At 42.9% G+C, this 21270-nt stretch overlaps 4 protein-coding genes across 20 annotated transcripts in view; 2 read left to right on the top strand and 2 right to left on the bottom strand.

The window, feature by feature from the left end:
- Window positions 1-35: 35 nt before the first annotated feature.
- Window positions 36-3789, top strand: LOC108035437 (alanine--tRNA ligase, mitochondrial). Its single transcript, XM_017111071.3, has 10 exons — window positions 36-289; window positions 352-525; window positions 584-729; window positions 793-996; window positions 1063-1347; window positions 1403-2397; window positions 2452-2608; window positions 2664-2949; window positions 3014-3234; window positions 3296-3789. Exons 1-10 carry the CDS (start codon window positions 122-124, stop codon window positions 3696-3698), a joined length of 3039 nt encoding a protein of 1012 aa, XP_016966560.1. The 5' UTR covers window positions 36-121; the 3' UTR covers window positions 3699-3789.
- LOC108035438 (flap endonuclease GEN) lies at window positions 3783-6302 on the bottom strand. Its single transcript, XM_017111072.3, has 5 exons — window positions 6083-6302; window positions 5711-6017; window positions 5356-5645; window positions 5131-5298; window positions 3783-5074 (listed from the first exon to the last, which is right to left on the bottom strand). Exons 1-5 carry the CDS (start codon window positions 6238-6240, stop codon window positions 3793-3795), a joined length of 2205 nt encoding a protein of 734 aa, XP_016966561.1. The 5' UTR covers window positions 6241-6302; the 3' UTR covers window positions 3783-3792.
- A 313-nt stretch (window positions 6303-6615) lies between these two features.
- Window positions 6616-8746, top strand: LOC108035553 (signal recognition particle 54 kDa protein). Its single transcript, XM_017111222.3, has 2 exons — window positions 6616-7708; window positions 7819-8746. The coding sequence occupies exons 1-2, from the start codon at window positions 6791-6793 to the stop codon at window positions 8425-8427; spliced, it is 1527 nt and encodes a 508-aa protein (XP_016966711.1). The 5' UTR covers window positions 6616-6790; the 3' UTR covers window positions 8428-8746.
- A 5919-nt stretch (window positions 8747-14665) lies between these two features.
- The window catches only part of LOC108034852 (protein alan shepard), a 129075-nt gene continuing 122470 nt past the window's right edge, over window positions 14666-21270 (bottom strand). For 7 of the 17 annotated variants that reach the window (XM_017109990.3, XM_050886326.1, XM_050886319.1 and 4 more), the window contains 6 exons: window positions 20917-21041; window positions 17911-18052; window positions 17317-17687; window positions 16927-17091; window positions 16405-16580; window positions 14666-15555 (listed from right to left, as the gene is read on the bottom strand). In XM_017109990.3, the coding sequence (XP_016965479.1) occupies window positions 16416-16580; window positions 16927-17091; window positions 17317-17687; window positions 17911-18052; window positions 20917-21041 (968 nt within the window). In that variant the 3' untranslated portion in view covers window positions 14666-15555; window positions 16405-16415. Of the gene's footprint in view, window positions 15556-15709; window positions 15751-16404; window positions 16581-16926; window positions 17092-17316; window positions 17688-17910; window positions 18053-20916; window positions 21042-21270 lie in introns of all 17 variants that reach the window. The other 10 variants (XM_017109997.3, XM_050886325.1, XM_050886323.1 and 7 more) reach the window with 8 other exon arrangements.

The following is a 21270-nucleotide window of genomic DNA, read 5'->3' as shown; positions in this document are numbered from 1 at the left end:
CCTCCCTGATTGGGAGCGCACGCGCTGCGGGGCGAATGGCCAGCTGGCGGTCAGCTGTTCGCGGCTGAGATTTCATCGCGAGCGTGTGTGTTTAATTGCCGGTTTTTAATTAAACTGCGGCATGTACAACTCGGCCAAGCAGCTGCAGCGCGTGCTGACAGCCCGCGAGATTCGGAAGACCTTTCTGGATCACTTCACCGGCAGCCATGGCCACAAGTTCGTCCGCTCCAGCCCGGTGGTGCCCTTCTGCGATCCCACCGTGGCCTTCGTCAACGCGGGCATGAATCAGGTGAGGTAACAGGTCCATTTAATGCCATTGTTTGCTTGTTTACCCCATGCCTTCCGTTCCAGTTCAAGTCGGTGTTCCTGGGCACGGCCGCAGCACCCCACAAGCGGGTGGCCAACTCGCAGAAGTGCGTCCGTGTGGGTGGCAAACACAATGATCTGTCCGTGGTGGGCACGGATGGCTATCACCACACCTTCTTCGAGATGCTGGGCAACTGGTCCTTCGGGGATTACTTCAAGGTGGGTGCTTAGCTTACGCGCGTAACCATTTCATCAAGATCCTTGTCCTATCTTTCAGCGGGAGGCCTGTTCCATGGCCCTGGAGCTGCTCCGTGGTCCCTACAACATAGATCCAGGTCGCCTGTATGTCACCTACTTTGCTGGCGACAAGCTGCTGGGCATACCAGCCGATCTCGAGTGCTTTGAGATCTGGAGGAGCCTGGGGTATGGCCTGTTACATAACTCTTGAGCTTTCGCTTAGTTATTTGATGTATTCCCTTATGGCAGCTTTCCCGCCTCGCGCATCCTGCCCTTTGGCTGCGCCGACAACTTCTGGGAAATGGGTGCCACCGGGCCTTGCGGTCCCTGCACCGAAATCCACATAGATCATCGGCCTGATCTGGGCAGTGTGGAGCAGCGCGCCAAGTTAGTGAATGCCGGTCGCTCCGATCTCACAGAGCTGTGGAATCTGGTCTTCATTCAGTACAATCGGTGAGCGAGCTTTAAGAAAAATGCCATATCTTTGGAGAATACACCTTTCCTTTTTTTCCTTCCTAGTCATGCGGATGGCAGCATCTCTCCCTTGCCCGCCCATCATGTGGACACCGGCATGGGTTTCGAGCGTCTGACGGCTGTGCTGCAGAACAAGAGCTCCAACTACGATACGGATCTGTTTACCCCGATCTTCGATGGCATCCAGCAGGTGGCAAAGGCGCCGGTTTACAGTGGTAGCTTTTCCAACGGCGAAAGTGCAGCACTATTGGACACCAGCTACAGAATATTAGCCGATCATGCCCGTATGGTCACCGCCTGTCTGGCTGATGGAATGCTTCCAGATCAGAAGTAGGTGTGCACCTTAACTCCTCTGATTTCCCAGCTAATCGAAGACTTTTTTCAGTCAGAAACTCCGTCGCGTGCTGAGAAAAGCTCTCAACATTTCGGAGCACGTCTTCGCCCATGAGAAGCTACTGACCCAACTAGTTCCAATTGTGGTGGAGACGCTGGGTGAGGCCTATCCGGAGATGTCTGCCAGGCAGCAGGCGGTCATCGACTTGATTAACCACGAGCAGGAGGTGTACAAGAACTTGAGAGAGAGTTCCTCCAAAGCGTTTGCCGAGGTGCTCACCGAGTTTCCCAATCTGGATGACATTGATCTAATGGAGTGCCCCGGATTCGTGCCCGCCTACCGAGAGTTCCAGGTGCAGCGCAGCAAGTTTCCAAACAACACCATACCAGGCGACTTCCTATACAAACTGACGGATACCTATGGCCTCACCGAAGAGAGCTTCCTGAAGCTGGCTGAACTGGAGAACATGAACTGTGATTTGGAGCGCTACAGGGCGGAGGTCAGTCTGGCCAAAATCAAAGCCAAGGGCAGCCAGAGAGAGAGCGAGGGAGGATCACTCGCCGACTTGGTCAATGAGCAGCGAATTGCCGAGGCCCAGGCGGAGCTAACGAAGCGTCTGGCGCCCACCGACAACAATCACAAGTACGCTTACTCCTTCGACAAGGAGAGTGATTCATACCAGATACCTCCAGTGAGGACGCGCGTCCTGGGAATGCTTCTGAACGATGCGGAAGTGTCGCGAACTCAAGGCAGTCGCATACAGGAGCCCGCCACTGACTTGATTTCCCTTGTGACGGCGGCCAGCAATTTCTACTACGAATCTGGTGGTCAGCAGTCGGATGGGGGAAAGATCCTTGTCAGCAATCCCCACCAGCCAGAGCAGCCTTATTTGCTAGACGTGATCGATGTCAAACATCTCAACGACTGCGTGGTGCATGTCTGTAAGCTAACCAGTCCCACAGATGCCTTTGAGCTGGCCATTGGCGACGAGGTGGAGCTGCAGGTGGACGCCCAGCAGAGACAACTCAACACTTGCCATCACACAGGTGGGTTTACGGTGTTGAAAATAGCATATTTGATTAATAACCATCTGTTTTCAGCCACCCACCTGCTAAACGCCGCCATCCGTTCGCTTTTCAAGAAGGTTACCTACCAGGTTTCCAGCTCTGTGACCAGCGATCACTGCAAATTGGAGCTGGGACTTCTGGGCAAGCGCATCCAAAAGGGTGATGTGCAGCTCATTGAAGACCTCATCAAGTTAGTACTCCATCTGTTACCTATTTGTGCAGTATGTAACCAGTCATCTTGTTAGCCGCGTCATCTGCTCTGCCACGCCTGTTGAGGTTGAGTTGCTGAGTGCTGCCGAGGTTCTGCAGCAGAATGATATAACAATGGTGCCTGGCGAGGTTTATCCGGAGCACGGGTTGCGGTTGGTCAACGTGGCGAGTCCTGAGCTGCACCTGAGCTCCAAGGAGCTGTGCTGCGGCACTCATGCCACCAATACCAGTGAACTCTCCTGCTTCTGCATCGTTAATTTAAAGCAGACAAACCGGGCGAGATTCGCCTTCACCGCTGTGGCTGGCCAGGCGGCGGAAAATGTATGCAGATTGGGTTTAAGCCCTTAAAAAGTTGTATCTACAGATTCTCCTCCATTCCTCTTAGGTGCTAAAAACAGCTGCCCTGCTGCGCCATCGCGTGGATCTCCTCGAGCAGCAGTTCCAGACTGATAAGCTCACAAATGCCACGGAGGCGGAACTGCAGACCATTCGTCACAACATGCTGCACACGGACATCAAGCTGCCATATGCGTTCAAGATGGACACTTTGGAACGCATCACCGAGATGCTGAAGAGAATCAAGGATTCCTCGCGCACAACCCTTAAGTAATATGACTCTTTTGATTTCCTAAAGCATTCATCTCATCTTAAAATCCTATTTCTTTAGGGAATTTGTGGATGTGGAGATGCGCAACCTGCTGCAGGAAAAACCCCTGGATACTCACCCCTTCATCCTGCACTACATCACCAGCTCCGCTCTCGTGGAGGAGATTCCCCTGCAACGCGCCACCAAACTCTGTCAGGATCGGCCTATCCTGGTGATCAGCATGTGTGATGGCGTGGTCAAGGCTCGCTGTTGCGTGCCAGCCAGCTGCATCACAGACAAATTCAACGCTTCCGCTTGGCTGCAATCCTTCGCCGAGACCTTTGGCGGCCAGATAGCCGCGCCCAAGGGTCAAAATGCGCAGGCCGTGTGCAACATGAAGGGTCGGCGGGTGACCAATCTGTTCGAGGAGCAATTGGAGCAGGCCATGTCCAAGGCACACGCGTACGCTAAGCTTTATCTATAGTCATAAGTTGTGATTACCCTCCAAAATGTGCTAGCTGTAAGCTTGCCCTTTAAATGAAGCATAAATAGAGGAGTTCTTAAGTATAAAATAACGTTTAATCACTAATCACCACCAAGTCGTCTGCCTCCTGCTCCTCCTCCTCCTCATTTTCCCCTTGATCTTGGGGCACCAAACTCGAGTTCATTAGCTCTTCGAAGGCGTCAGCATTGCCGGAACTTTGATCAAAAAAGTAGCTTATGCTAGCCAAGGGCTTGACTGGCGTGGGAATCTTCTCGCTGAGACGGTGCTGCATCTTGAACCGCTCTACAGGAGTCCTGGTTAGCTTCTTTAGGTCCCCCTTGACCAGCAGATCAAAGCTGTCGTCCAGGGAGAACCGCTTGTTCTGTGGTAACTGCTCGATCTGTGAGAGATCTCTTTTCTGATTCATCTCTGGCGACTTCTCATCATCTCCCAAACTCATCTGCGCTAGCCGCAAGCTCAAATCCTCAGCCAGGGGTTCGTAATGCAGCTGGTGACCATCGTGCTTGGTGAGAGCTGGTTTGGCATTCGGATTCGAAATGATGCCCTTCACTATGTCCGACATATCGAACTCTCCAGCATCACAGTCGCTTTCAAGATCCGAGGGCAGGAATTTTGTGATGGGCGTGGAGCACTGCTGGCGTTGTGGAGCAGCAGTCTTGACAGGAGTACCTGGCTTAGCAGCAGAGCCATCTTTATTAAGCCCCAGGAACTGTTGCAACAAAGGTTGATTCTGCTCAGGCTGCGCTTTTTTCTTTCTGACCACTCGCTTTGGCTTCGATTTCGGATCATTTTCCTTGTTCTCCTCTTCGGGAGCAGTCTTCTTCTTTCGCGTGGTTTTCTTGGCGGGCTTCTCCTTGGACTTAAGGAAGGCAGCCACCAAGTCGGGATACGCTGTCTCCAGCATGTCCAATGGCTCGATGGTGTAGTAAAGTTCTTCGATGCCTTTGGGATGCTCCGCCTCGAAGTCGGCAACCTGTTCATCTGGAATAAGACCCTTGAAACTGCCGCTGGGGTCGTGCCAGCGCAGTTCCAAGCTGGCCACTCCCTTGACCGTACGCTTCTTGATGATCTCCAGGGGCTGGATAAGCACCTTCTCCTGCTTGGTTTGCTGCACCTGCCAGCGCGTGAGAATGGGAAAGAACTTCTGGAAGCAGTATATTTCCGGCCATTGCAGAAGATGTCCTATTTGCTTGATGAACTTGACCAGATTTGGTTGCCGCCAGTTGAGATTTATGTTGGGAATTGTGGCAGGATCATTGAGAAACTCGGCAATGATCTCCTCGTTGGGAAAATCGGGACACAGTAAGGCTTTCCGGCGCAGGGTCAGTTCAGCTTTTATGGATAATCGTTGTTCTCTGAGGGAAAATGAACAATAAATAAAAGTAACACCTAGTTTAATGAGTTCTCTTACTTCCAGAGACTTTCATCGCAGCCTCTGTGGGTGCGGCATACACTGCAGCCACTTTTGGTGTGGCTCTGGGTCTTGCCAATGTGTCCGCAGTTGCTGCAAATGGACTTGTCGTCCACTCGGATCTCCAGCGCATTATATTTGTTGGTTTCCCGCCTCCAATTTCTCAATCTAAAAAGAGGGAGAGCTATAAGATTGGAAATAAAGCCCCCTTCTTGACTATCTTACTTGTCCAGAATCTCCGTCTCCTTGTACTTATTGAACAGCTTCAGCACGCCATCCTTGCCAATTCCTCCAATGCCATCGGGGCAATAATCGCAGCCGCAGAGCAAGGCCATCACTATGATCTTGTGCTGACCAAAGTCCATTCGGGATGTGATCTCCCGCATATCGTAGATGTCCACAGCTCCGCCGGCTGCCGCCTGAGCTCCTTGCGTGGAAACCGAGAAGTTGCGATAGACGCGAATCGCCCCATAGGCGAAGCAGTCCGAGTCCTGGCTGATGACGCCGTCAACCAACTTGGGAATATGGGTTTTAAGGGATTATTTTAAAGGAAACAACTGGAATCTAGAGTTATACTCACCCCATGCTTGTTGAGGAAGGCACAGTAGGCCTCTGCCTCGCCAGGACCCTGGACGCACTGGATTCCCATGGAGAGCAGGAGCGTTTCGCACTGTTTGAGTACATGGTTGAACCGGGAGCGACCTTTGTCGCCCTTGGGAGGCTGGTTTTGGCTGCACTCGGGGGAGTTCTTGGGTTTTACTCCTCGGAATTGGAGCTCGTTCCTTTTGGCGATCACCTGGCTCTTGAGTTTCGGAGCCACTCCCTCCAGAACGAAGACTGGGGTAACCTGTTCCCAAATCAAATAGCAAGTGCGGAAGAAGAGGTTTCTATGGAAGAATACATTAAGCACTATTTTTTGTTTATAATTTAGTATTACTATTTCAAGACCCACTTTAAATGATGCCTGGGATGCACAAAGTAGTCCACAACATTGAGGGATTCGCACACCCAGCCGGCCAGATCAATGGCCACCTTCTTTCCACGCAGTTCATTTATGGGCTTACGTTCGCAGTGGGGCGTAAGAACTCCCCAAAGTTCTTTGACACCCATTAAATTAAATAAATAAAAGAAAAGCCGCGAAAAACTCGCAATAAATTCAAACTTTCTTCTTATTTAGTGATGCCAAGTAAGCTATTTTGTGTTCGTTTTGACTATATTTAATGGCAATTAGCTAGAAACTGTCGAAAGTATCAGGTGCCTAAAATGTTGTCTGCTCTCTTGATTATTTTGTGTCTTGTAAAACATATTTAAACTAAAACTTTGAAAGCATACAAAATAGCTATTAAAAGGTTTCTTATTTTCATTTTAGCTTTAGCTTTTTTAAAAATCACATTTAGCTAGTTTTGGCAGCACTACTGCTCTCCCGCCAACTGCCATTCACCACGATGCCCGATGACGGGCTTTGTTTTGACAGCTGCAAACGCGCCCGCTGCGAATGGCCAGTGGTCAGCAGGGTCTTCCTCTTCCACATCGACGTGTCAGGCGAAAGAAAGTCCAAAAAATATACAATTCAAGCTGCCCCTGTGCACCTAGCCCCTAGCAAAATTCACAAGCTGCCAGTAGTCCGTACGCCGCACCACACACAACCACCACCGGCAAGATGGTTCTCGCGGATTTGGGTCGCAAGATAACCACGGCGCTGCACTCGCTCAGCAAGGCGACCGTCATCAATGAGGAGGCTCTAAATTCCATGCTCAAGGAGATCTGCGCGGCGCTCCTGGAGGCGGACGTGAACATCCGGCTGGTGAAGCAGCTGCGCGAGAATGTCCGGGCCGTCATCGATTTCGATGAGATGGCCGGCGGTCTGAACAAGCGTCGCATGATCCAGTCGGCGGTCTTCAAGGAACTCGTCAAGCTGGTCGATCCCGGCGTGAAACCCTACCAGCCCATCAAGGGCAAGGCGAACGTGGTCATGTTTGTGGGCCTCCAGGGCTCGGGCAAGACCACCACCTGCACCAAGCTGGCCTATCACTACCAAAAGCGCAACTGGAAGTCCTGCCTCGTGTGCGCCGATACCTTCCGTGCCGGAGCCTACGATCAGATCAAGCAGAACGCCACCAAGGCACGCATTCCATTCTACGGCAGTTACACGGAAATCGATCCTGTGGTCATTGCCCAGGAGGGTGTCGATATGTTTAAGCGCGAGGGCTTCGAGATGATTATCGTGGATACGTCGGGTCGGCACAAGCAGGAGGAATCGCTGTTCGAGGAGATGTTGGCGGTGTCCAATGCCGTCAGTCCCGACAACATCATCTTCGTGATGGACGCCACCATTGGACAGGCTTGCGAGGCTCAGGCGAAGGCCTTCAAGGACAAGGTGGACATTGGTTCCGTGATCATCACCAAGTTGGATGGCCATGCCAAGGGAGGCGGTGCTTTGTCCGCAGTGGCGGCCACTCAGTCGCCCATCATCTTCATCGGCACGGGCGAGCACATCGACGATCTGGAGCCCTTCAAGACGAAACCCTTCGTGAGCAAGCTGCTCGGCATGGGCGACATCGAGGGACTGATAGATAAGGTGAGCCAGACACGTGGGCTTAAGGCTTCGAAGGTGTCAAGAAAAGGATACTTTGAACCATTATATATATTAGTTCACAACACGTACTGATTATCATAACTGCTTAACAGGTAAACGAACTGAAGTTGGACGGCAACGAGGAACTGTTGGAGAAAATCAAGCACGGCCACTTCACCATCCGCGACATGTACGAGCAGTTCCAGAACATCATGAAGATGGGCCCCTTCTCGCAGATCATGAACATGATCCCCGGCTTCTCGCAGGACTTCATGACCAAGGGCGGCGAGCAGGAGTCGATGGCGCGCATCAAGCTCATGATGACGATGATGGACAGTATGTCGGACAACGAACTGGACAACCGGGACGGAGCGAAGCTCTTCAGCAAGCAGCCGAACCGCTGCATCCGCGTGGCCCAGGGCGCCGGAGTCATGGAACGCGAGGTCAAGGAATTGATAGCTCACTATACGAAATTCGCGGCGGTGGTGAAGAAGATGGGCGGCGTAAAGGGCCTGTTCAAGCAGGGTGACATGACCAAGAACGTCAATCCCACACAGATGGCCAAGCTCAACCAGCAGATGGCCAAGATGATTGACCCGCGCATGCTGCAGCAGATGGGCGGCGTCGGCGGGCTGCAGAACATGATGAGGCAACTGCAGCAGGGAGCGGCGGGCGGTTTGGGCGGCCTGGGGAACCTGATGGGCGGCTTTGGCGGCAAGTGAGCTGGTGGCGTGTAAATTTAACGATTTTTATATGATTTTGTTTTCGCGTAGTTCGTAATTTGTTAGCCATTGTTTCCATTTGTCCAAGACCACAAAAATTGATATCGAACGTGGTAGCGAATATAGCGTATGTAACCTATATATATATATAGACGTGCAAACAGTTAACAATTCGTTTTTTGTACGGCTTGGCAGTCACAGTGTCAGTTTTTATAGTTTAAACAGTTTTCTGTACACGAACTAATGGAAGTAGCATGCCTATCAGAATACCCGTAAGGCAATTGAACTAGATATAAACAATAAATAAATAATACATGAATTTGGCTTTGTAATGGCTGTGTTTATTGGTACCAAAGGCAAGCATTATGGGAATTGTTTTCACTAAAAAATTCCACGCAATTTGATATTAAACAACAAATAATACAGTTTTCGAAAAATTTAATGATAATGATAATACCTCGTGAAAACCTGGGCTTGTGGAGACTATGAACCGGATTTTGAGAGTGCATGACCTTTCGGCATCCCTGTTGTCCTTACACATACAACTAAAACAAAAAACAACAGGCGAACAGGTGCTCAGAAAACCCAAAAAGACCTCCATGCTGCCAGAAAACCAAAATAAGGAAACAAGCAAACGAATGTTGATGCTTTTGTTGGGGGAGGGTCTCAACACACACACTCAAATGCATGCTTTGTGTGTGTATACACTCAGGAAAAAAGTTCTAAAAAATAAAAATCTTTAAAATTTAATTTTATAATTTAATAAAAGAGAAGGAAATCTATATTTTTTAATAATTAAAAAAGTGATTTCCAATAAAATATAAAAAGTATTTTTTTTTCTGAGTGTGTGTTTCGGTAGTAAAACTTTTGTGTTGGCGCTTCCAGCATCCCCTGGTTTTGTCCCGGAACTTGCCGGAAGGCTGGGTTTTTGTGGGGGTGCGACTTCCGCTTTCCTTTTCGCCCTGGAAACTCCATAATCCGCCCACTCGGCGCCTCGCAATAACAATGAAATGGCGAATGCCTGCCATAAAAATGTCTATTAAGCTGTCAAAGTCTGACACTCATAAAACCATCAAACAAGTCAAACGAACAGGAGAGCAGGAAAATCAGCAGGACGAACTGCTGTCAACGTTTTTGGGGCTCATCCTAGCGGCTTCTCCGCCACGCACACATAGGCTCGCTGAGGGAGGGATTTCATATGCCTTGGGATCCCAACAAAGGACTTTATTTACGAGTTGGGGGGCGACAAAAGATAGCCTGAGGGAGGAACTCATTACAACACCCCCTCCTCACACAAGCCTAAACATTTTACGAGGTCGAAGGCTTCGAGAGGATGACATCCACGGCAGGATAACCCTTCCTTTTTGGGGTGAACCTCATCCCCAGTGTGATATTTTCCAGGAAAATGCTATTCCTTCAAATAAATCCAAGCCCCTGCAACCCCTGAGAATTAAAAAATGCATTCGATTTTGTTTTCTTACAGAAAATCAATTTGTCTTTTATTGATTCAGAAAAAGTTCAGTTTCATTTGGTTTTTTTTGGGTTTTTGGATGACAGCATTTGCACGTCCAGAGTTTAAATCTTTTGCTATGTTCGGTTTAATGCCTTCTGTCGCTTTTTAATCGGGCCAGGTATTTTTCAACCCGCCCTCGCTTAGCTTCTTGCTTGATTCTCCCGCTTTCGGTTCTGTTCTATACTGATCTATTCTCTTTTCTTTTTTTACTTAACTCTAGATTTAATTTTTTTTCTTCATTTACTTTCTGTTTTTTGGGTTTTTTTATTTTCTTGTTCAACTAGTCTTAAGCGAAATAAGCACAAAAGCTGCAAAATGTTTGCTTAAACTAATTTCTCATTTTTAAACGTTCTTCATTTTTATTTTTCGGTTTTTAACTATTATCTCTTGATCTCCAATTCGGTTCGCCTTCATGAACGATCTTTTGCATTAAAGTTGAGGGCACAAAAAGTACGCGTATAAATTTGAAAGTTGTAGCAAAGATTTCGCTTTCTCGCATTTTTTCTTGTCAATTGTCACTTTTAGAGTTTTTCGGTTTTCGTGTTCTTTTTTTAGCTTTTACTAGAGATTTAAATACAATTCTTTCGCCATATAAAAATGCTTAAAAGCGTCACACATTGATGCAAAAAATAATACATTAAAAAATACACAGAGAGTTGAAAAGGATCCTCATGCCTTCGATCGATATTCCTTCAGTTTCGTTTTTTTGGTTTTATTCTGGAGGATTACAAAGAGAGATGTAGTTGTTTTTTGTTTCTTCTGATTTAATTTTACCAGCTTGCGCATTTGCTTGGCTTGATTTTTTTGTGGTTTTCCGTTTTTATCATTGTTAATAAGAAATGAATAAAGTTCTTTAAAAGACTTTGATTTAAAACTTAAAAATAGCAACAAGCGAAATGTACATTACTCTCATTGAAGTATTTCTGTTTCTAAGGTTAATTAGCTGCTTGCATTTTAAGGTTACTTAATGTTAGTTTACGCCTTTGTCGTCGTGTTTTGTCCTTTCCCTCACTTCTCCCAACCACTTTCTCCGCCAGCCACTGCACTCTCCATTCCCTCGAAACTTTCTTATTTATTTTTTAAATATAATGAGCTTGTTTTTCGCAACCATCCTGCCTGTCCCATCGATTTGCTAGCGTACATTTCCTCTGGCTTCGCGCTCTCGCTCACTTTTATGTGTTTTTTCATTTTGTTTTTTGTTTTTTGTTGTTTTGTTTATATTCTTGGTTTCGTCAAAAAAGTTGTCAAAAAAATATATATTCATCATTTCCTTAAATTGGCTTAATTAAAAAATGTTTATTTATTCCTCCCGCTCGCCTCTCACGTTCTGCTCTGCCCGCCCCTAAACAACGACTAAGACGACTAAGTTTGCCTCCTGCTTGAAACACAATTCAATTTAGGGGGTCTAATTAATTTAGGAGTTCGGCATTGGAAACTATTAGGTGTGGGGCTGAATAAGCTTAATGGTAATTCATATGGCAAACATTTTACTACTAAGAAATCACATCGAAGGATAACGCAACACTAAACGAAGAAAAACGCACTCAAAACCAAGGGTATTTATTTATTTTTGTTTTTTTTTTAGATTTTATTGAAATTTTTGTTGTTTTTAGTTTTCAATTTTACGCACTAGACATTTTTTTGTTTGCATTTTAAAAATTACTTCAACACTTGCATCAAATTCAATCGATTCGCTCCTCGTGGTAGAGGTTCTCATTCAATCAGGGGCGAGAAACCCAAGCAATCTTGAATCTTGGTTAGGGTCTCGGCGATTTTAAGACAAATAATAAATTAACTACTTAAAATTAGTTAAAAAACTAAAAACGCATTAAATTAAAACAAAATACAGACGCAAAACAAACGAGTTCCAAGTTTGGTTTCTTGTCAAATACACACTCAAAAAGTCAGTATAGCTTTAGATTAGAACACTCCTCGTCGGTTGATTTTGTTGTTACCCTCTCCAACGTCCATGCTTTTATCCGTTCGTCCTTTTTCATTTACTTCTGTTTGTTTCTTTTTTCAAAAATTAAACCTAACCTCAAACTCTGCGACTCGGCGTTTTCCAACACTGTCGCTCTAACTACACAAAAACTACAACTTTCTACGTGTGTCGCACTCCAACTAACCCCTATTCTTTCTCCTTTCGCTACCAACTAGAAATCATATGTCCTACTCGTCTCCGTCTTTCTTGCTACTGTTCTTGCCTCGCTCTACGCTACTCGTTTCCGCATCTGCGTTCTTCTTTGCTTGTCAACACTGTACTTAGATTCTCTAGACTTACGCACTAGGCTTTGATCTTATATACTAGGTTTCTTCTCCCGCTTCTTCGACTCGACTTCTTTCCCGTTCTCTAAAACATAAATTTCATTTTCACTTTCCTAGGGAGGGGGCGATAAGACACGCCCCCAGCTCTTCTCGCTGCTTCCGTCGATTTATAAATAACTTAGTTTAATGCTTTCTCAATTTGCTTAAGTGGTGTTTTGCTGCTAACAAAGTAAAATCAATGAAAACTACAGAAAGAAAATTGCACTTTGTGTGGGTTTTTTTTAGGAGGTGTATGCGTGTGCGTGGGCGTGTGTTTGTAGTAGTAGTTGTATTGAGGAAAACAGGATTGAAAATCTTTCAAAAATATCCTCCCAATGAGTGGTTCTTGTATTTGTGATTCTTCTTGTATAGGACAACAAATGCAGGCATCTCGCGTGAAATTTCGCTGTTGGCTTTTTTCGCTTTTGGAATGTCTGGGCAATATATAAATATTTCTCCGATGCCTGCACTTTAGGAGGTGAGTCCAGGTGTATAAACGTTTCATTTTGGGGGTTTACAATCCTGCATTTGTTGTTATTGTTACAGTTTCAGTTCGTAGTCAGTCTAAAGCAAATAATTGTAATATGACAAAAATTAAAAAAAAAAATACATTTGCGTTTTGTTGTTATTTTGGTTTTAGGCTTAGGAAGACTTTTGGCGTTGTGTTTCTTACGTTTTTATATATGTATATATATATATAATGTATATATATGTAGATAGTTCAGTTAGGCGACTCGACAACTCTAAATCGAAAATCAAATCATCGTATCAATACATATATAATCATACATATATTTATCAAAATCAAATCAAAGACTTTGCTCAGGAATGTTGTTTGTGGTGTGTGAGGGTGTCCTTGCTCAAAACGGAGATTCTTCGCCAACCTTCCTCCCACCCACAGCCGCCCACTTGATGTTTCCCTTGTTTCTCTTGTTTCGCTCATCGTGTTTCGTTAATCAATAACATTCGAAAAAATCACAAATACAATGCTTAGGCTTGATAGGTGTTGTGTCCGTGTTGTCGGTGTTTGTGTGTCACTGTGTGTATGTGTTTGTGTCAGTGTGTGTGTGTCTCGGAAAAATAAATATGCTAGGCTTTGAAAAAGGTTCAATTTCAATTCTAAACTCCGACCTCCGTTCCTCAACTCCACTTAAGAGGCGCTTACAAGACTAAAGAAATCTTCGCTTATCAACTAGGTTTACTAAACGTAGTTTCTCTGCTTTCTTAATTCTTCTTATTTTCATTTTCAATTTAACATTAATTTTCTTTTGGGTTTTTGTTATACATTTCTGCCACTGCCTGTGCCAGTTGTTGTTGCTGCTGCTTCTTCTGCTGTTGTTGTTCTTTTCGATCCTTGCTGATCCTTCAAAAATTACATTCTTCACCGGCCTTTCTTCACAAAGCTAAACTACAATTCTACAGTTTCAAATTTTATTTTCTTTTTCTGTGTTTTGCTACTTTTGTGTGTTTGTCTCTCGGTTTGTTTCGCTATTCCCTTTTAAAAAGTGTTTGCCTCTTGGTTTCCATGCTAATCAAACGCCATTCTTCTCCTGTCGTCTCTTCGCTTTCTGCTCCCCAACAACTTCGTCATATGCAGAAAAAATATACTATATCTAGGTTGTTTTTTTCCTTTTCATTAATATGTCTAAAAAACAGTTAACGTAAAAAACTGTAGACAGCTACAAAAAATTCATTCATTAAATCGACTGATGAGCACAAAAAATATGCTAAAAACTAGTACAAGATTTCCCGTTCTTCTCTCGGTCTTCCTAAGCTTTTGCTTATTCTCCCCGTCGCCTTCTGCTTTCTTATAGATCTCTAGAACTACTAAATCTGTTTTTGCTTACTGCAGTGTTTTCTTATTTTTGTTTTGCTACGACTTAATACTAGGTTTTTGCCTTCTTCAAAGGCTTTTCTTCTCATTTCATTTTTATAATTTTGTTTTCTTCTTTTTGACTGCTTGGATAGCACAAAACGAATGTCAAAAAGGGGGAAATAGACATTTCATTTTATTTTTCTTAATGTTTTTTGTTTTTTTTTCGGATCTTTGCTTTATACAATTTGCATGTTTGGTTCAAGAAACCAACATAAGGAGAAAACAAACCAAAGATCTCCATTCTTGTTTGTGGCTATCTACGCTTTCCTCTGCTTCCGTTCTTTGTGCTGCTCAACACGTTTCAACAAAAATACAAAATAAATATTACAAATTAGACAAACAGAACAAAACAAAGGTAGAGTCTGAGTTTCATCGTAAAAATCTTCTTTTAGCAGGCCACAACAAAGAAAACGTTGCCGCTAAGGTAAAAAAGTTTCGCTTTCTTCCGCACATTCTTGCGCTTTCTTCGTTCTTCTGGGGGTTTCTTTGTTGCCGCTGCACTTTGACTTAAGAGCTATGCTTTGTTTATATCATCATCATCGAAATGGGTTTTGTTTCGTTTTTTATTTGCTCTGTTTTTCTTTACGGTTCTTTAACATACATTGCACACACATTTATTTTTTCTCTGCTTTTACTTCACAATTTTTCTGTCTGCTAGATTTTTGCTAGCTCAAAATTAGCAAAATAGTTTCTTTTTATTTCTTCTCTTCTATTTTTACATCGCTCTTCCCATCGGTTTCCCCCATGCAACTGTTTTTTCTAATCTAATCTCTAATCTGCGATGGTTTTTCTTTTTGCTCAGCAGATTTCCTCAAGTTCTTACGACCCCCAAGTGAGTTTCCTTTGACTTTGCCTTCTTTTCTTCGCATCCTGCAGTTCTCTTTTTGTAAATATTTTCGACTGCTCTTCTCTCGTTTGCCGCTGTTGTTTGGCAATTGTTGCCGTTCTGCTGTTGCATCTCTGGTTGTTTATTTAGTGTATAACTATTCTCTATTATTTAAGTTTAGTCTTTGCTTTTCTTCACTTTTTACTCGCGTCTTCTGCGCTCGTCTCTTCGGAGACCGGCTTTTCCCTACGCATCTCTTACACTGTATTCATGTATCCCCTAAACTTCATCCTCACATCCAACCTCCTTATTTTATACATTATTTTTTCTCTGCCTCAGCTTTCTGGGTTTCGGGGGGATGGCTTTTCTTTAGATTTAACTTCGTGAACTGCATGCTGTGTTTCCGATTCTTCTGCCGATGCTGTGTCTCAGTAGTTTCTTCTAGTTCTTGTTCGTGTGGTGGTGGTTGTTGTAGACTCCTTTCGATCCGCTGCATTTAATGTTAGTTCTGTTGATTCTCCATCTCCTTGGCTTTTCCGCTTCCACCTGGCATGCTCTCACTCTCGTCTAATTTATATAGTACTCAAATGGGGTACTAATATATTGTAGCTAGAAGAATGCAAGTTTGAATTACTACAAATGTCTTTAAAAAATCCTTAATTTCAGGGAAATGGACTGGGTTAGGGGTTCTCTTATAGCACGGGAATATGTTTAAAGCCGGGACACATGCAAGTGATTTGAATGAGCGATGAATGATATTTACCTAGTATGGATTACCAGAGATTAGACTGCTTAGTAACTATACTATTAAAGAAATAGAGCCATGATGTTGTTTCAAAAAGAAGCCGCAGAAGGTTGTAAAGAAAATAAATAAGTAGAATTCATTTGTTTAGTATTCAGTGAAATGGTTGAAAAATATTGTGAATGAACAGTTCTGAAGCAAACAGGCAAGCAACAAGAAGCAGCGCACACAAAACACATGAAGCCGATGATTGTCAGTGTACGTGTGTTGTTTGGCGGTACAGTGTTGGTAAATGTGTTTAAGTGTTCATAGAAACGAAGGATTCTTGGGGGTTTGGGTAAAGGGCAATATCGGGTGAAAGCAAATGGAAGTGGGTGAGTGAGATGATTGTTTTGGGGCTAAGCGGGGCTCTAGAAACAAAGCGCGCACATGCAAAACAGTGTTGGTAAGCGCATAACGAGTTAGTGAACGATCTATAAAATAAAATGTGGTCAATAATGTTGAACTTGAACCTTATTTTACACATTGCTGATCAATAATTTTTAATTGTTATTAAAGAACATTTTCAAAGTAAGTTATTCGTAGAAAATAAGGTTCAGAAAGCGAGCGCTTTACGGTGGCGAAAGATGGGGAAGCAAACAGTGATTTGGGCCTGTGAGACAGAGACAGGAACAGAAGCACAGAGAGAAGACAGTGGCTGAGAAGACTTCACTCACCTCGCGAAGACCTATTTGGGAGCGGCTTGATGTGGATACTGTGTGTATGCCTCGTCGGGTGATGCAGCTGTGCTAGCCTGTTCGGAATCTGTCATTGGCATTGTTGGTATAATAGTTGGTGGTGGTGCATAATATGGATAAGTTGGACTAATATACTGTAACGATGGAGAAAAGTTCTATAAAAGAAAACGAAGAAACGAAAAAAATACAAAAATAAATCCAAACAAAAAATTAAATTAAAAGCATAAGGAAATTAATTGGAGTAAAAGAAAGGAATAGAAAGAGTACAAATTAGGTATCAACTTTCAAGATTAAACGCGCATAAGCTCACACTGAGAAGACACATCACAGTGCCACAGAGCTTAAATCTCTTTTTCTTTCTTTTCAATCCAGTAGGATTTCAGCAGATATGCACATGTTAATTATCTATCAATCTAGCAATGTGCATGGCTGCTCTTAGACGAAGAAACTCGAAAGAAAGAGTTTCGAGTTTCGGGTAGATATCATAGATCGGTGGCTTACAGAGTTGCCAATCTGCAGGGTGGCCAACTGGGGCATCATCGTTCCATATGGCACGCCCGTATCGCCGCTAACCATCATCGAGATGCCACGGGGCTGCACCTGGTTCACAGCCTCCGGTTTGTATGAGGTGACTCCCAGCTGTGGGGCGGCTGCCATCTGCATGTACTGCGGAGAGAAAGGAGTCTGATTAGTACTTGTTTCAGGATAAAAACAACCCCACATGACACTGGATTAAAACAAAGAACAGGCATAACAAGTACACAGATTAAATATATAACAGCATGCTAATATTAAGTAAAATAGCTCTGACTTCTATTCATATGAATCCTAAAGCATTGCTAATTTAGTCCAGTGTCACATACCCATAATGGAAGCAACTCCACTACTCACCTGATCATCTACCTGAGTGATCGGCTGGGTCATCATGTAACCGGGTATCCACTGGGAGCCGGCCACTGGATAGCCACCCACCTGGGGGGCGCTGAACCGGGAGTAGGGCACTCCGATGGGCGTTCCGACGTTCACGCTGACGCCATTCTGCTGCATCGATGGATCGTAGGCCACGGGAATTCCCTCCGCGGAGACGTCGCGCCACGCACGCGCATTCGGATCGGGAGTCTTGAAGAGATTCTTCTTTTTGGGTCCGCCATCGGCGAACTTCACCAGCAGGGGATCTTTGGCACCCGGTATTGTGTTACCATTGAACATCTGAATGATTTGCTCGCACTTCTCGCGACTCTCCATGCGGGCAAAGCCAACGCCTAAGGGGGAAATTGAAAATGATTATAATAGGGTCTTTCAAGATCTCTTAACAAGGGTTGCCAATTGAAAAATAAGAACAGTCTTCTTGAGTATCCAAAAATAAATGTTTTAAGGAGAAAAACTTTTTAATAATATAATATAATTTAAGAATATTTAAATGGAAAATGCTTTTCAATTTAAACATGTACAGTGGCAACCCTATTTTAACAACTTTCTACTCACCCTTGGAGTTCATCTGCTGATCACGCAATATTCTGGTCGAAACAACTTGTCCGTATTTCGATAGCATTGCCTCCAGATCAGTTTCTTTGAAGTGGGGCGGCAAATTTGCAATATACAAATTTGTGGGATCCTGTTCCTGTTGCTGTGTGGTTGTTGTATGCAATTGGGTCAGATCAGGGTGGTGTGGTGTTGTCGATTGTTGTTGGTTGTCGATTGTTGATTGGGTTGTTTGTTGAAATTGAATCGGTTTAAATTGTTTTGTTCGATTTGGATGGTTGATTTGGTTTGGTTTGTTTGTTTCGGTTTCACACAAATTAACGTTACACAAAAGCAGTTGGCGTAAGCATGTGTATTTTAATTGGTTGTGCGTATGCATTTTGATGTGTGTGTGGTTGTGTGTTTGTGAGGTTGTTGTGTGTTTGTTTTATATATTTTTTTTATTTCGAGAGAGAGGGGAGTAGAGAAATTAAGAACGTAGAGATTTTGTCATTAGTAAATATTCAAGTTGCTTGCCAAAAATGTTTCTGTTGTCAACTCTTTTTGGACTGTTTGTCTGTTGTCAGTGTGTTAGTGTGAGTGTTAAGTGTGCCTGACTCTTGCGAAAGTGTCTGTGTGTGTGGATGTTATGTAATGCCTCAGACTTATCGGTTAATACCTAATGCAAAAAGTAGACCTATGGAACATTTACCCCCTCAAGATGCAGTGTTCATTCTTTCATCCCTCAACTATGCTTAATATTGATGGCAAAACAGTGATAGCATTATCGATAGTACAGACTTCTTTTGATCGTGTCGATAAATATAATAAAAAGTAGTTTCATCTTTGAAAACTTTGCTTTAAGATATTTTTCAGATTTATTTTCTTTGATCCTAAATCAAAATTTAAATTTAAATCGATTTATAAACAGCTGGGAAATCGATAAAATCGATAACATTCACTATGGAACTTCATTCCATTCAATGATTTGCCAACTCAAATGCTTAATTAAGTTAAATACCTGCTCAGTAATTATGTCTTAGAGTTTAATGAGATCTGTTTGTTATACTTAGAGTTTAGATTGTATTTGGTTTTTGGTTTGATTTTTGGCCGGCACAGGTTTGTAGCAATTTGCGTACTCAAACAACAAACTTTTGTAGTAGGTTGAAGTAGTAGAGGTTGGTTATATACTTGGCTGGCTATAACTTCAAAATACGAGTATACAGTTTATACAGTTGAATATACAGATTCAATATATAGAATATCAGATATGAAGAGAAATACACTCTAGTTGTACTGTTTCTAATGTGTGTGATTTTCAGTGTGGTTCGACTCTATAGATTACAATCATTAATGCCTACGGATTTACGTGTGGTCTGTGTTTTATTTGTACAGCAAACTTTCCATTATTTCGTTTGGCTACGGTTTTGTTTTTTAATGAGCCTTTAATGCCATCGGATTATAGCGTTGGGGAAAAGCTAACAAGAGGGGAGTGAACAAAGTTGCTAAGCTCTTCGAATGAAAAACTTTTTGATTTGTTTACAAAGTATTAATATGCACGCATGAATGGCCAAAAATTGAAATTGATGCCAGATACCAGCTTCCGTAAGCCGCGGTAAGTGGCTGCTAATTTTTGATAAGAATTTACGATTTAAATATTGGGATGGCTACAATATCCTCCTACAATAAAATCGGGATGAAAAATTTAAAACATGACTTTCGCTACTTAATTCAATGAGTTATTAAACTAACATCTACTTAAATTTAGTATATATAACCCAATTCCCATTTAGTAACTAAGCTACAATATCACTTAGAAAAAATACATGAAGTATGAGTAAACAACTTAAAATGGCGGTCTATTTGGGAAACTAAATTAAATAAGCATATTAAACATTTTGTTTTTACTGATGTATGTTTCTTCTAATGTGGTGTGTTTTGATTCATAAAAATCTATTAAAATGTAATTTAATACCCGGATTGATTAAAAAGGAATTACTAGTATAAAAGTAAGGAGTACCCAAGTACTAAATCTAACTTGATGAATAAGGCCTAATGATTTATTGGGGTTCGTATTGGATGTACTGCATTCTATTTATGCTCATATACCTTAGAAAATTTGTTTTACACTAAACTCTAAATATACCTGTACTGTGTACTCTTAATGCAATTAATTTACCAAACAATTCCGCTAAAAAACTTTAATTGTTCTCATTTTATGTCATTATTTGGGGGATCATATTTCAACTGCTAAAGGAAGATTAAAGAGAAGGATTATTTATTTTATGACTTTCAGCTTCATAAACAAGAACTAATGAATGCCATTAATAAATGCATTTATTCTCAATTAATATGGAAATGTATACTAATAAAATGTATTACGCTATCAATTAAGCTACCTCTATGCAAAGTAAGACAAAAACAAGATAATAAATCTAAAATAATGTTTTGAGGTTTACTAAAAAATATGTTTCTGTCTATATAGTCGGTTATATAGAGATATTATGTGTGGTTTTTGGTATACGACAAACGGTTATACAAAGAGAGTTTTTGGAACAACACTACGAACTAGAGGTTGGGGGGTTTGGCTCTGGGTTTTTCGGATTGGGGGTTTTGGGTGGGAATTCAAATAAATAAGAGATAAGGAAATTACAAATTTTTGCACACACAGCGGCGTGAGAAGATAAATATTTGTAGCGCCTCATTTGGTTAAAAATACTGTCTGAGAGTTTGGCTTCTCAGGAAGTGGGAACCCAATTTGTATGTATGCTTTAAACTTCATAAAGAAAATATTCCGAAAATTAAAAAACTAATTTCAGCCTTAAGAAAACTAAAATAATACAATCTCGAGGCAGCTCTGGGGGTCAGAACACGGTAAACGAAATGCACAAATGACTGGGGAACGTTTCGGGGAATACAGGTTTAGATTTGGGGGTTTCAAGGTGGGATCTTCGGGCTTTTTTTCCGGATAGGGATGGGACTTTTGCGGTGTGTGGGGGGTGAGTATTACTTGCATGCAAACAAACGTACAATGGCCGGCCTATGAAGCACCCAGATACCCACTTTGGCCATCTGAGCTTGCACGCCCTTCCCCTGCAATCCTTTTACGGCGCACTCGGCGAAGGCTGGCTGCTCGAAGTCGACGAAGCCGTAACCTGCAAAAAAGCATATTTTGTTTTTGTTTTTCGTTGTTGTTTTTGTTTTTTATTTTTTGTTGTTTGTTTTTGTGTGTTGCGGGTGGGGGGGAATTTTATTTTTATATTTTTTAATTGCATGTATAAATATATATATAAATATATTTGCAGAGACAGATAGAGAAATAGAGAGAGATCGAAAGAGATGTTTATTTATAGTCCAATATTTGGTTGGCACACAAATCGAAAA

The sequence above is a fragment of the Drosophila biarmipes genome, chromosome 3L (assembly GCF_025231255.1).
Source record: "Drosophila biarmipes strain raj3 chromosome 3L, RU_DBia_V1.1, whole genome shotgun sequence".
Classification (NCBI taxonomy): Eukaryota; Metazoa; Arthropoda; class Insecta; order Diptera; family Drosophilidae; genus Drosophila; species Drosophila biarmipes.
This window is presented reverse-complemented; position numbering and strand designations above follow the sequence as displayed.